The sequence below is a fragment of the Hermetia illucens genome, chromosome 3, assembly GCF_905115235.1.
Source record: "Hermetia illucens chromosome 3, iHerIll2.2.curated.20191125, whole genome shotgun sequence".
Taxonomy (NCBI): domain Eukaryota; kingdom Metazoa; phylum Arthropoda; class Insecta; order Diptera; family Stratiomyidae; genus Hermetia; species Hermetia illucens.
In genome coordinates this window covers 11,343,946-11,359,654 of record NC_051851.1, presented here as the reverse complement: position 1 = coordinate 11,359,654, position 15,709 = coordinate 11,343,946, and the positions used below count along the sequence as shown (strand labels likewise).

The 15,709-nt window shown below is 43.4% G+C and overlaps 2 protein-coding genes across 2 annotated transcripts in view; both read right to left on the bottom strand.

Annotated features, from left to right (window-relative positions):
• Nucleotides 1–1,559: 1,559 nt before the first annotated feature.
• LOC119651920 lies at nt 1,560–9,928 on the bottom strand. Its single transcript, XM_038055748.1, has 2 exons — nt 9,383–9,928; nt 1,560–2,097 (listed from the first exon to the last, which is right to left on the bottom strand). The coding sequence occupies exons 1-2, from the start codon at nt 9,639–9,641 to the stop codon at nt 1,679–1,681; spliced, it is 678 nt and encodes a 225-aa protein (XP_037911676.1). The 5' UTR covers nt 9,642–9,928; the 3' UTR covers nt 1,560–1,678.
• Nucleotides 9,929–15,173: 5,245 nt separating this feature from the next.
• The window catches only part of LOC119652394 (beta-mannosidase), a 44,069-nt gene continuing 43,533 nt past the window's right edge, over nt 15,174–15,709 (bottom strand). Inside the window, exon 14 of the mRNA XM_038056501.1 lies at nt 15,174–15,529. Coding sequence (XP_037912429.1) covers nt 15,269–15,529 — 261 coding nt within the window. The 3' untranslated portion in view covers nt 15,174–15,268. The remainder of the gene's footprint in view (nt 15,530–15,709) is intronic.

Here is a 15,709-nt window from a genome sequence, read left to right as displayed (position 1 = left end):
AGCGGAATTGGTCATAACAAAGCTCCGGGCCTAGACGGCATACCCACTAGAGCCCTTAAGGTCGGCGTAAAATGTTGAATTGTTTGAAGCATGCATGCAGCAATACGTGTAGCTGGAAACTGATCAATAGATCGCAGAACGAGTATATAAACCGATTTGCGCATTTTGAGGCATCAGCCAAAATCTGCCAGTTAAAGTTTGGTTCGACATGTCTAATCATCAGATATCTATCCAGGCTAGAAAACTAAAGAAGCACCCCTTTCGTGAAGATAGGAAAAGCGAATGTATAAGAAACATAGTCCCATTCTTTTTCGGGATTTGATCGTAAATTCTAAGATACACAAGAAATAATTATTAATAAATTTATGCCGAAAATCCACATAGACAACCGGATAGACAGAATGTGTTCTCAAAGCCAACATATCAAAATTCTTGTGCTAAACAACTTCAGTTCTAAATACACGCACCACGGCGCATTGATTCTTAAACGATTACGAAATACTCAAGTCTTTTCATTTATCGTTCGGGGAGCTTGAACATTGTCGTCGAATTGGTGCTTTCCCTCTTGATAATGGTTAAAGTCACGGTGGATTTGGTAGCCGAGGTTGTCTCTGCTGGCAGTGCACCCTTCTAATCTTGCACAGCTACCGCCTCCTTCGACTTTTGTAACGAGGAATGCCTGCAAGTCGGCCATATTGCTCAATTCTCCGAAATTTTTGCGCTTTCTGATGTCTCCTCGTTACTACAAAATGTCGGTCCTCCTGTTAAATGATACACTTGTGCTTTTACTTCGCGAAAAATTTTCGGCGATTGCAAACGAATGTCTTTTCTAGCAATCGTGAAAGCAGCAAAGTAGAGCAGGGCGTCACACGGACAAACTTCAGTTCCGTGGTCGAAGTCTGAAGATTCAAATTTCAACTTTCGAGAGAGATTTGTAAAGGGCCAGTGGACACACAAGCTGATCCCTGCTATCAAGGAGTGGCTAGGGAGACAACATGGAGAGGTTAATTATAATCTCATCCAGTTTCTGACGGAATATGGGGGATATCGCCAGTACCTTCGCAGATTCAAATTGCACAATTCGCCCAATTGTCCAAACTACGAGGGAGTCCCCGAGGACCCAGAGCACATATGCTTCCACTGTTCGAGATTCAGGGAAGAGAGGAGGATTGGGATGCGATCAACACAATGATTGAATCCATCCAGGACAAACTATGAAAAACGGGAGAGGTTGCGAAAGCGCGGTTACGAACTTCGCGTATAGGAGAGAGGGGAGGGGGATGTCAGGCTTGGTTTTAGTGGGTGCGGCCTACGTTGGGCGCCATTTGTAAGGACTATGGGAATCTTTAGGTTTTGGGATAGCTCTGCCCTTGCCCTCATGGCTGGCCTTGGTGGAGCGGAGTTGTCATTCTGGTCTCCTGCAATTTTCAGAGTTGTTACATGGTTTTTACTAAATTCGCCTTATTTAAGGAGATATTTGCTAATCGCTTTTTTCGAGAAATCGTCCAACTTGTTTGCAAACATTTTAATTAAAAGGAAACTTCCTTTCCATAGTGCGAGTCAATTTATTTTCGTTGCCTGAATGAATGGCAAAAACGATATAAATAACATTAAATAATCAATAAAATCTAATTTCTTAATAACAATTAAGTACTCGATTAGCCCACATGATTAGAGATTAAAACCATCTTTTCCTTGAGTTGCAATGTATCGACCGTCTTCGATCGAAGTTCACATGGTCGAAGATATGTGAATTAACCTGTTCATCGCCTATCGAAGTCCCCATACTTTGGCCTCCGCTCGGCTTCGCCAAGTGGATACCGTCCGTCCCAACCTCAATGCAATTAAAGTGTAACATGAAGATATCGTTCGAAAGAACTTTCACGATCCATTTCATGCATAGATGAAGATTCGTCCCTACCGTTTGTATATCGTAGACCTGCATGCACAGATTCACCGGGATCGGTAATGGGACAGGTATACAAAACGGAGGTGGATTATGCGCTGATAACTTATACATGATAACCGCTTTCCTGTTGAGGATTATATCCAGTTCCATTTCAAGGTCCCGCGGTCTGTAGGTAACATTGGCACACACTGTAAAGAGAGAGTGGATTAGATGAGAAGCGGTTCAGTTGTATCTAATTATATGTGATAAAATCAGAATCAAAGTGCTTCCAAGGTAGCAAAAATGTGGATTGCTACGACGTGAAGAAATCACTTCATTAGCCTGCAGAGTCTAACTTTTAATTGATCGCCAATTTACTTATTACAAGGAAAGTGAGTTTAAATGAGCTAGAAACTTCGAGTAGTCTCCGTTTCAGTAGTTTCAATTTGAATCTTTGAAAGCGGTGTCTAGAGAAATGCGCTTATAAAGAAAGATAATATACAAAACCGGGAAAAAGAGAAAATTAAAGAAGTTAATGGAAGCTTTTGTAAGGATGCACCAAGTCCATAGAGTACCCAGGTTGAAAGTTATTCAGGCTCACGTATGATTTCAAGGAAGTCTTTATTCTGGGTTCCCTCGAAAACACCGGGACAAGGGGGAATCAATCGCGCTCTTAGGAGGAAAATCGAACGAATTCTCGAAAAACATAAACTCAAAATCGAAAAGAGTCTCTGGAGGCAGACCTATCGCGGGGGCGTGGAGAACGAAAATCACTCCCTTGGGTCTAACATTTTCTTCGAGATGGTGTCATGGCTAACGCGATTCGCACGTGCGCAAGTTGTTCGCTCCGCCACAACATTCAACCCCCAGCTGAAACCAAAAGGGGGTTTCAGCAAGGAACCAGATGCACGGCTCCGTCAACTCGGTTACCGCAAGTGAAAACGGACGCGTCGCGCGTCTTACGCCCTGGTCGCACTTTCTTCGTGGACGAAGGTCTTTAGTCGAGCCAAGGAGACCCATTTGACCGTGCCCCCAATGTTAAGGCTACAATAATATTGGAATCGCTTGAGGACTCCCAAGGGGTTCTTATAAAGTGGCTGCAGCGACCTCCGAGGAGCTTCCGTCTTAATTAGGACATGCGTACAGGATTCGAGATCCCTAGGCACGTCAGCCATGGTTTGGCTTTAGCTTTGGCATTGTGTCCTTGAACAGATGCAACAGACCGGTAGCGTTGAGTCCCGACCTGATGTCGAGAACAGGGTCGCTGGGGAGTCTCAGGTTCTCCCCGCATACCAGCTCTGCGGGACTTGAAGAAAATTCTTCGCGATTGGCCGGATGGTTCGGAGGCCAAAAGACCGAGTGGCAGGACTTGCGACCTAGAAGGGTCGTCTTGGGCCTTCAGCGTCCTGTGCCACTTTTCAAGCATCTCATTGGATTGCGGGTGGTACGCGGTTGTTCGATTGCGTTTAAAGCCGAGGAGTTTGCCCAATTCGGAGAAAAGGCAGGATTCAAACTGCATTCCCTGGCCGGTGATTATAATTGCCGACACACCATTTTGATTGGAATCCATTCTCGACAGAGGGTCTCTGTATAAAATTGTGCAGTAATGTCTTTCAGAGGTATTGCCTCAGGCCACCACGTAAACATATCGATGATTGTGAAGCAATACCTTAAACCGTGCTGAAGCGCTTGGTGGACGGAGAGAACACTCCTACTTCTTTCCTATATGCTTTGTAGTTTTGCACTTCTGGCTTAAGAATTAATGTCCTTGTTCGTGGACGGCCAGAAATACTTTGCGGTGACTAACCGATTCGTTCGTGAACGGTGTGAAATACTTTCTTTCCGAAATTGGCCGGAATATATGGCCTTGGTCCCCTGTTTGAAGTCTCGCAATATATACTGGATGTTGAGTCGAAGATAGGAAACTCCCTAAAAGTGTATTTGGGTTTGGTCCTCAGGTTCGGAAGAACTGCGGCATCCTTGCGATTGCCGGAAAATCGACGGTGGCGGGGATCGTGACCTCTACAACAGGTGACAAAGCGTGAGTGACTACGTTATCTGTTCCAGACACGTGTTGAATATCGGAAATGAACTGGCTGACAAAGCTCAAGTACCGAAATTGACGAGGGGACGCTTTGTCGGACAAAAGTGAGTGACTTACGGTCCGTGAACAATGTGAACCGCCTGCCTTCAAGGGAATACTGGAAGTATATAATTACGAGGTGCGTGCCGAGTAACTTACGATCGTAAGTACTGTAGTTCCGTAGAGCGCGATTCAACTATTTGGAGAAGAATTTCAACTACTGCCAGATTTAATTCACTTACGGCAATGTCTGAGGCATTGACGAATACGGCTAGTGGTGCATCTTGCTGAGGGAATGCCAGAAGCGTAGCATCCACCATCTGCTGCTTGGTGGCCTCAAAGGTATGTACAGCCTCTGGGGACTACACTGTCAGACGGGAGTCTTTGGTTTTCGGCCCAGATAATGCTTGGTGCTGTCTAATGCCTGGACAGCCTCTGGCGACCACACAATCAGACGGGAGTTCTTGGTCGTCGGTCGAGACAAGAAGGCGTTAAGGATCGATTATTGGTGGGCCGTCTTGGGCAAAAATGACGATAGAAGTTTAACATGTCCAAGAACTTTCTCAAATCATTAACAGTTTTCGGAAGCGGGAAGCTCCCAATTGTTTGCATCTTGATCCGGTTGGATGCCTTCAGGGGTAATAAGGTGGCCGAGGAATCTCACCTACGATTGTAAGAATTTGCACTTTTCAACGTTAAGTACTCCTCAAGGACACGTTGCAAAATGCACTCGAGGTGTTCCCAATGCTCAGACTCAGAGGAAGACAGGACCAAAACATCATCCAAATATACGAAACAGAAATGCAAGTTTCGCAGCAGAGAGTGGATGAATCTTTGAAATATCTGTCCAAAAGTCGTCCTAGTGAACTCGAAGAGTCCGAAAAGTGTGCATGTTGCCGTTTTCGGGATGTCTTCGGACGCTGCAGGGATCTGATGGTATGCCTTGACTAAGTCCAAGGTCGAGAAAATATGGCACTTTGCAATAGAGTTTGCAAAATCGTGGATGAGTAGAATGAGGTATTGGTCCTGAAGCGTCTGAACATTTAGACGTCTGTAGTCGCAACGTCGCCACGAGGTCTCCATTCGCCATTGGATTTAGCGACCATGTGAAGTGGCGGTGACCAACAACTGTCTGAAGGTCTGCGAATATTCTGTTTAAGAGGTTCCTTGAACTCTTCCCGCGCAACTGCGAGGAGCAACAACAGCCTTCTTTGTGGTTGTGTTCCTCCAATTTTGGGAATTATGCCAGTTAACGCAGGTACAACTTTCGTTATTTTCTCGCCCGCGTAGCTCAAATGTTCCTTAAAGGCATGGACTCTATCTCATGCTGTCCCACACGAAATCGTACAATTTCTTTCAGTTTACGGCTGCTGACCAAAATAGTTTTGGGTTCCAACAACTTTAGTCCATATCATCAAAACCTGCATTTTTGCACAATATGTATTCACGGTCTTTCTCACGATTTCGTGCCAGGGGTCCTTTTTCACGACATCGCCTGTACCGGTCAGACTTATCGTGCTTGCTTGTGCAAGATGTGACTATGGAACCGTACTTCAGATATTTAAACACAAAGCAAGAAATATTTTCTCCCGAATCCTCTCATCCGATCTTGACTTCGCCAGCTTCCAACAAGCTGATGATTGTTGTTTGCGTGCCACCGCATGCTTTCCGTAAATTCGATATTGCGTTGACATTACCGTCTGGAATTTGAAATTGCCACACCAATTCTCTCCAAATGTCCTTGGAGTGATTTCGTGGTGATTTCGTCAAGGTCCCTGCGCTACATAGTTATCTCGTGGGTTAACTGCCTCACCGTAACTTCCTCACCTAAGGATCTACCAACCAAGTTCTGATAGTTCAGCGACCTTTCGTCCTTTGCCTTCCAAATCTCGAGGAGTAGTTCTTCCTTTTGCGTTCTTCTGATCCGTGGGAGAGAATATCTCCCAGGCCGCTTAGCGTCGAATATTCCTTGACCTTCCGCAGAATCTCAGCGTAAAAGAGATTACTTCTGCTTTCAATAACAATTGCATCCGGACGGGGCTTCCGTCTTTTTATCTGTTTCTTGGCTTCACAGTTGTCCAAATATTTGCTTCTATTTTCTGGGATTTCATTTGTGGAGCCGATTTGAGGTCAAAATATTGCACTCCCTCCATGGGTCCAGTGGTTCTTTTGGCCCTCGACTTTTCCTTCGTGTAGAAAGCTTTACACCAGTATCCTCCATTCTTTTTCTGCTCGTCTTTATGCTCTCTACAACTTTCCACTTTGGACTTGTTTGAGTGACTCGTTCCATCCTTTGGGTAGCAATAGGTACCTGCCGCAATGGGGTTACCGTAGGAGTATGAAACTGTCCTGTATTCCTTGTACATTGGTTCGTCAAGCCTAACTCACCCATGGACTTTTCACAAGTGTTTTTAAGGTTTCGAATAACCACCTTAATATAGCGATGAACATTATGTTTCGGCCCGATGAATTTCTAGAGGGTGTTCAGGGTATTACCCATCTCCGTCCCCTCTTCCTTCCCCCCTACCCTGAGAAACTTTTGCTAGTACTGCATCAATTCTCTTGTCGTTGGCATGTACCGCTTCTTCCTTGCTGGGCCCGGTACAGCCTTTGCCACTATCAATACCCGGTAGTCCAGCTGTCTTCACGGACCTGGGTGGAGAGCGTAGCATTTTACCATTTCGCTTAAAGGGATCCAGGTTCGTTACCTTCTCCTTATCACTTGTTGCAGTATCCACTTCGATAGTCCCATAATTAACAAGAACGGCGTCACTATTTTCTTTGTCCGTCAATATTAATGGTATTTTATTTCCTTCGTCCATATTTTTGTTCGAGTATTTACCCGCAATTCAGGCACAGGTTCACGTTCACGGATCACAGCCGTGGCAGTCGCTAGCCTTTTGCCTCCCATTACCCCTGTGCTACATAGGAGGTTCTGTTCATCCAGTCGTCCTTTCCCCTCTTTGAGCTGTCCACCTACCAAACAGTAGATAGTAGGCTTTCAGTAATAGCCCCCCTGCACATCTCCTGAGCTAGACTAACTCAGGTGTTTCCTCTAGTTTAGGGCGTGCTATCTCCACTAAACCGCGGTTCACCCGTCTCGGGATCGTGGCAAATTGGCGTGTTGGATTCCGAAACCTGATAGGAAGCGCCTGATGGGAGATCTGGAAACTCCTCACAGGCAGTAGATTCGATGTCTGTCTGTCCGTCTGTCTGTCTGTCACAACTGATTTACTCCGAAACGGCTAAACCGACTGTCACGAAATTTGGTGAAAACATCTAGTCTGTAAATCTCTTTAAAGTAGTGCCATTTTGTATTGAGTTTGAGGGAGGCTCCCATACATGCAAAAGAGGAGTGTAACATTTTTTGTTTTCGCCGAATATGCTCATGTGGTGTAAGAAATGAAAGGGCTCAGTCAGTACTTTCCGATACTGATAATATTTTTGATACTGAGTGAAACATATGGGAGTAAGGGCTCAAAATGAAAAATCTGAAAAAAAATCACAATGAGGCATTCACACGAAATCTAGGCTTTCAGGCTTTCCGGTATTCCCACTTGTTAAGGTTATGTTTGTTATTAAAATCGGTTCAATGTCTGCCTGTCTGTCTGTCTGTCCGTCTGTCTGTATGTCTGTCTGTCGGTCTGTCACACGCACTTTTCTCAGAAACGGCTATACCGATTGAAACGAAATTTGGTGAGAAGGGAACTGTGGACGCCCAGACATGCGGTGAGTGATATCTTTCTATGTTGAGGTTAAGGGGGGCGGGGGGTCCCCATGCATGCAAAAGAGGGGTGTAAATTTTTTTCCATCGAATATAGTCATGTTGGGTATCAAATGAAAGGTCCTGATTAGTACTTTTCGAATCCGGTCTTAGTTTTGAGATTTGTTAGAAAGGCGGGGAATGGAAGGGGTCGAAAGTGACACCCACCCGAAAAATCATGAAGCTGCCTCTATACGATGCCCAGGCCTCAGAATACTCTCCATATCATATCTGTTTAAATTAAGTTAATAATAGTATACTACCAAATTTTTGGGAAAATTGAGTAAAACCCCCTTAAGTTTATCTTACAGTTATAAAAGTTGGTAGTGGTATAAAATATAATATGAAGCATATTATCTCCAAGTTTGATCAAAATAATACTATTAGCAACAAAGTTACAGTAGCTCAAAGTTGTTTTTACCGTGTAAATTTACAACCCGAAGCACTAAATCTGACATGCTAATATACTCACACAAGAAGCAAACAAAACCTTTCATACCTGAAGCGCCTAGCTTCCGGTTTCCCGAGTTGTTGTTTGTTGTCTTCTGTAGCTATTCCTTGGGTCTGTTTGTCTGTCTGTCCGTCCTGACCGTTCTCAGAAACTAACCAACTGAAAATTCTGGAAAAATCATGGTGGCCCATGCACATAGTATCTAGGCCTCAAAATACTCGTCGTTACGAAATCTCCACAAATAAAGTTAATAATATTATATTATTATATTTTGAAAATTTACTGTAAACCCTGCAAGTTCATCCTGGACCCGTGAAATTTCGCAGTAGGATAAACTTTAATTCTGGAAAGTTCGGTCAAAATCTTATTATTAGTAACAAAGTACTACATCGAATTGAATATCAGGTATATTCAACGTACATTGACTTCGAGCTATATACAAGGGGGACCATCGTGCAGACAAATATTTTTACATCAACGCACTCGTTACAGGACACAGAATAAATTTTGTTAATGACACGAGAGAGACTATAACATCGAAAAACACCTCCCACCTCCCCACATTTCCAATCCTGTAAAAGTGTAAAAGTGTGGATGGGTCACTACAGTTGAGCTGGTATTGCGATCGTGGTTGACTTTGGTCAACCGAGATAGTTATTACAGATTATATCGAAGGAGTACAGTCACACTAGGTATGCAGTTTTCAAAAAGGCACGTTTTAAAGTGCAAACGGATGTTTTGTTATATGACTTCGAGTAAAACCTTTGCTTAAACCTCACTAAAAAGAACCTCCGAATCATAGTGGGAATTCTCACTGGTCATTGTCGACTGACCTGACCTATCACCTAGGGAAGCTAAGGATATCTATGGACACTGCCTGCAGGTTCGGTGAGGAGTATGACGAAACCTCTATACCGGCACTTGGGGGGGGGGGGGGGGGGGTGAGTAGGGAACATTCTAAAGTTCCTGACGGTTATAGGCCTGCTTGAGATACTATGATCAATAGTTACACTATAACCAGTAAAAGGAGCACTATAGTTCTTTAAGGACGCGGTGTGACTTTCCCTTAACAAAATAATAAAAACCTTTAAAACAAGAAGTCTCTAAAATTAATGTTCAAGAGTATGAGCTCTCAGATGGAGGAAGCACAATTTACAAACTTACGAGTTAGGAAGAGAATACTTAGCAGAAGCATACTTCTCTGATCGAAATCCAGAAAATCAATTTTCATTCCAACACAGCATCCACACTCCTTTCCCTGGCATGTACAAGGCTGCCCCATAAAGGGCATTCGCAAGTTACTCCCGTATTTCGAGGCAGTAACGATCGGGGGTAGTAGCTTCTGCTTAGTGACGGGATCATAGAAGATCAATCCACCATCGTATCCTGCATTGAAGGAAATCTTAAGGCACACGATGATCCCAAGAGCAATTATCCACACATGTAGCCGGGGCATTGCACTGTTATTTATATCTTATATCACTTTTCCAATAAAAACGAAGATTCACTTTCACGCGGCTCCAAATGTTCTTGAAATTTGATTTCTATCGATTACTTGAGAAAGTTACTTTGCGCCGGAATACTCATTTGCATACTAAGTAAGTTGCTCGTGAATGTTGGGTCTGCACATGTAAGTTGCAATTTAAACTGTCCACTGTTAGCGTGTGGTGTCCAAGATATTTTCGCGGAACATATGAAACAATCATCACCTCTCATTACCGATTGTCCAGAGCGAACGGTATGTTTGGTATGGTTGGAAAGTACTGATTCGCATAGATTGGAAATTCACTCATCAGCGTCGGAGTACTGAGGAAATGCATAGTTAGGTGGTGAGCAGAACTTCCAGCTTTCGTTGGGGAGCGAAAACGGCAGTTACTTGGGTGGTTTCTGCTTTAATATTCGTTATCACTTAAGCAGATGCAATTCCAGCTTCCGCACTGATAGCGGTATAACATGCATCTACCAGTATCCCCAACTGTTCAATCAATTTGAATGAAAGATGGTAGATATTACATACTACTTAGTTCTGGGGTTGTAGGGTGAAAATTAAAACCTGAAATTCTGTGGATGTCCTATATCTATAGTGCAAAGGAGTGTACAGGAGAAATACTATTCCAGTTCTTCGGGAATCACCCCCTTTCGCTTCCTCTTTCGATGGGCTTGCTTACTACGTATTCTATATAAATCGTACCGAGACTAAACCATAGATATTGAAGCTCCAGAGTTCCAATTATGGGCGAGATGTTGACTCGTGATATCTATATTTGCATTAGAAATTTATTGCCATTGTAGAACTAACAAGTACGGGAAACAGGAAGCTGGACGCTTCAGGTATGAAAGGTTTTGTGTATTTCTTTTATAAAAACATTTGAGTGGATATTTGTCCCATCGGTACCTAGCACGTGATATTTGCATATATTAAGTCCGAATATCCACTTTTGTGTGATACTGACATTCAAAGTCTTGAATTTGCACAGAGACAACAAATTTTATTTATTATAACTTTGTTAGTTATAGTGCAATTACTAATAAACTTGTTAGGATTATCCTCTATGTTATTGCCTATATTGCCGCAAAATTTCATTTCAATTCTAGGATCAATGACAATGATCTTGCCAGTCCTCATGAATTCCTCGGAGACTTGGGTTCTTAGCAAGAAAAATTTCGAACTTTTGGACGCGTTCGAGAGAAGAATCCTCCGAAGAATTTTTGGCCCCCTACATGAGGATGATTCCGTAGCCTAAATAACGATGAAATCTATGAGCGATACCATGGCCGTCAAGTCGTGGATAAAATCCGGCTCAATATCTATGGTAGAAAAAGAAGACGAGGCAGACCCTGCCTGAGATGGAACGATAGCGTAGGTCAGGACGCCAGACAGTTTTTAGGGATATCGAATTGGTGGACCTCGGCGCAAAACCGGGATGTCTGGAGTTCCTTATTAAGACAGGCCTAAACCGGATACCGGTTGTTGCGCCGTTGATGATGATGATAATAATATACTGTTATCAACTTTATTTGAACCTAGGCACCATATAATGGCAACTTCTTTATTTATTTCAGAATTTTCGGTTGAGTAATTTCTGAAAATTGGTCCGTGAAAGAAATGATCACTTTCGGCCTCCCGCACTCCCCATCTTTCTAACAAATGTCAGAAGTAAGACCGGCTTCCGAAAGTACTAATCGAGACCTTTAATTTGATATTCCGTATGACTATATTTGGTGAAAAAAAATTACAACCCGCTTCCGTGGAAGGGCTCTCCCCCCCCTCCTTAAATTCGACTTAGAATGATGTATCTCAATGTATGCGTGAGCGTTCATAATTCCACCAAACTTGGTGTCAATCGCTATAACAGACAGCCTGTGAGGAGTTGCCAGATCTCCCATCAGGTACGACCCCGGTTGGTGAATTGGGGCATACCTGTTGATGTGTAAAAGTACTAATTGAGCCCTTTCATTTGATACCACACATGACCATATTCAGTAAAAAAAATTTGCATCCCTCCTTCGCATGTATGGGAAACCCCCTCCAAACATAACACAAAATGGTGCCACTCTCACCAAATTTCGTAAAAATCAGTCTGGTCGTTTCAAAAAAAAAACGGGGGGGGGCGAGTGTATGCTCAGCTCTGGTGCGTGGACCAAAATGGCTATGGGAAGGATACCCAGAACATAAAACGAACATGGAAGAAGAGAGAAGGAGAAAACTTGCCATTTCGGGGCTCAAAACCCCAGTCCGGATTCACGGTGGTTGATATTTCTCGACCGCGGTTCCTCGGTGGTGGACAACTTGGCCATCGTAGCATCTAATGCTACAGATGATTTAGAGTTGGAGAAGGAGGTGTTCAAGTGAAGCAAGACTTTGCCAAGAACACTAATAACAAAGGCAAAAAATAACGAGCTAAAAGGAGATCGTCGATCGACTAAAGCGGTTTCGACACTCATCGCATTTGCCCAAGAGGGACAACCACAAAAGGTACTCCGAGATCAGGAAATGGACCCATTCGGGAGAAGCTCCTCAATTCTTCGTTCTCCACCAATGCCAAACACGACAAAATACAAAACACAACAAAACAGGTTAAATTTTACGGGTGAAGGTGCATTTAAAAGAAGTAATACGGCCAAGACTCATAGAGAACAGAGCCTTGACCCATAGGAACTACCGTTCAAGCAAAAGCAAAAATAATTGGGCTGTCCGAGTTTATTAAGGACAAGCACAACGTGCATCAAGCTATTAAAAATAATCACATTAAACATGGTGAGAGCCATTAGAGTCCTCCATAACAGATCGCTGGAAGAGGTTCCGAGAAAAAAGCTAAACCTGCCATTCCAACAGTGTTACAGACGACCTAAGTGACAACCGAACCGTAGTGTTAACAACCTGTTAACAAAGAAAACAGTCCGGGGAAAAGACAGTGATCTAGGGAATTAGCAGGCGCCTAAGAGAAAAAAAGTACACAAGCAGTTCCGAGAAAGGAAGGAAGGTGAAATCCGACCCCGAGCTAAAAGATCTGGGTGGAAATGTCAGCAAGATCCAAAGGAATAAGAAAGGCAATCTCATGTTTCCCTGACTGAAAAAACGGGGAATTCGCAAGAGCCTTTCGAAAAGGCTTATTGACATCTACGCTCTACAAGAAACCCGTTCGTCTGGCGCTAAAAGCTGCGACATAGAACGCGAAAGTGGCAAAAATGGCTATAAAGTTCTCTATTTTGGTAGTCCACGCACTCAATATGGTGTTGGCATTGTCATCTCAGAGGGTTTCTGTGATGTCATTAAAGAAGTCGAACGATTTGATGATCGACTGATGAAGCTCATCATTATATCAGCTGATCGCACTATTCAGTTCTTCACAGCGTACGCACCATAGACAGGTCGACCTGATGCCGAGCAAGATGCTTTTTGGCAACTTCTCGATGAAAACACTTGTAATGTACCTGCTGATGACTATATCATCATTTATAGTGGAGACAATAAAACGTAAATCGACTATATTCACATAAGACGCCAACATTTTACCACCTGCACTGATTGCAAAGCCTTGCTCTATGAAACTTTCTATCGTAGCTGAATATGTTGCCTACGCGGATGATCTCCTCATTCCTGTTGAGGGGAAGAATCGACATGAGTTCACGCAGCGGGGTACTGAGTTAACGCGTGGTCTTTAAAAGTTGGTATCGCGGTCTCAATGGATAAAACCGTCGCACCGATGCTGAAAGGCTGCATACGTCGTCCGCTCATGATGAAATCGAATGGGGGATGTTTGAAATACCGGCAGACAGTGATATACTTGGGAGTCACGATTGCGGAGCGTATGTCCTTGTGCGCGCACCTGCTTGAGCTCAAGCCACGTTTAACTAAATTGGTGTGTATGTTGAGGCATGTGGGTCCACGGACCCCTCGTTTAGGGCTTAGCACCCAAACTTTAAAAAATGTCAGGCGATGACGGCTTTACGGTTTCTTACCAGGGCAGAGGCAAATCGTCACCTCTGCCCTGGGAACAGCGTGACCGAAGCGGCTCGCAGATGGTAAGTGCCCCTTTGGTAAGAAACCGTAAAGCCGTCAACGCCTGACATTTTTTAAAAGTTTGGGTGCTAAGCCCTAAATGAGGGGTCCGTGTACCAAAAAAGAGGGAGTAAGTTGCTCCCCATTTGGTCCGGTCCGGCATTAAGTTGATGCGGACTTAGGACACCCCACAATTCTCAAAAAAAGTATCAACGAACGTTTCAAATCTAAAATTTATCGCAATGTTGTCCGTTATGGTTCTGAGTGTTGGTCGAGTATGAAGAACAATGAACGACGGTAATGGAGCCGAAGAAGTTGGGTTGGACTAATGGCGTGACACGCTTTGATCACATTAGATGAGGATATTCGAGATCGAAATAGGGTTGCACGATCGTGGAATAATTGCGAGAGAGACGTCGTCCATGTCATGGGCATGTAATTTATTCTAGCGAAGTCGATGGTAAGCAACCAAAAGAGCGGCCGAAACAATGATGGTTTGGTACGCAGGATGGTGATTTGAAAGCCTCACGACTATATATAAATCAAGCCTTTGATAAAGTAAAATGGCGCAACCGATCACGACGATCCGAGCCCACTTGTGAACGGGACAAAGGCTAAAGAAAAAGAAGACTACAAACAGATACGTTGGAAGTTCGTATCACAACATATTGATGCTACATACAAGACCAGATTCCTTATTACGTCAGCGGAGGACTCGAAGAATCAGAGGGTAAATATATAGAGGCAACCATGACGTTTCTTCACCCGGTATTGTAAAATGATGGAAACTAAATCCTCTCCGAGAATTGTTTCATCATAGTTGTTTTTAACAATTTTGATGTCAGGACACACGAGTTTCGTCTTGTGGAAGATTTTAGTTAGAAACCTTGAGTCTGGTATTAGAAAGATGTAAGTGCAGACCTTCAACTTTGTCAGCCTTGCTTCCTGTTGAAAGGAAGAGAGTTTGGCATGCTACTGGTTAGAAGGGTAATACATGTCCTCGTGAAACTCTTGGTCCTCTTACGATCAATTTTTTTGGCAATCGCCGCATTGTAGCAGCGCCCATTTCTATGTTCATTCATAAAGGGTCTTATATTTTCAGGCTTTTAGGTTTAGAGTCTTCTCTGGTTTGCGATGTCCGATGTTGACGATGATGAATTCGGTCGGTCACTAAAACTAATCGCTGAGATTGCCTGCTGAAGCACGTTTAAGGTAGGCTCATCAGGGTACACCAAATGGAACATAAACTTTGCCTGTCAGAGATTTTTTCTGGGGTCCCCCTCCTTATTCTAAGTTTCTTTTTGTCATAGCTTCCAGTTTCGTTCTCCTCACGATTTAGGCAATAGTTACGCGATCGACGCGGCCGTAATCGGATCTCCAGTTGGTCCCATTATGGGAGTAGCCGTAGTTTCCTTTTTGGTTGACAGTGTCGTAGGTGCTAAGTGTAGGCTTTTCAAAGTAAATCAATACTGAAACTACATCAACAACTTTTAATTAAAATATGTATATTCCAATAAAATGATCTATATGCTTAACTGACTAATGCTTATTAAACATGGTTGTTGAATCAAACCCTACTACTAGTTGTCATTTAATAGATATGCATTTGCATGCGATACTCTGATGTCCTTGAGAGTAAATTCCGCACACTTTTCATCTGTATATTCCAAATGTATCGTCTCTATTGGTTGCACTTGAATGTATCCATTCTTAGAGAAGTAATGCCTTTTTATGTCCGTACGCGTTAATTCCAGGAAGACAAACAGTGTAGGATACCGCACTTTGATCCACAAACTAGCTGATGCACCCCCGTTTTCACACACATGTGATTCAATCGACACCTGTAAGGAATTATGGAGAGATTTTAGTATTCCTTTCCGATTAAGAAATATTTCAACTGTTGGTTTCGCTGAGTCCTGCAGGTATACTCTTCAGATATTGACTCCCAGGTTATTCACCAAATTAAATTTAGAATTGGTGTGGAGTCCTAATTTTTTTTAGAAAGGACTCTGGAACTTCGG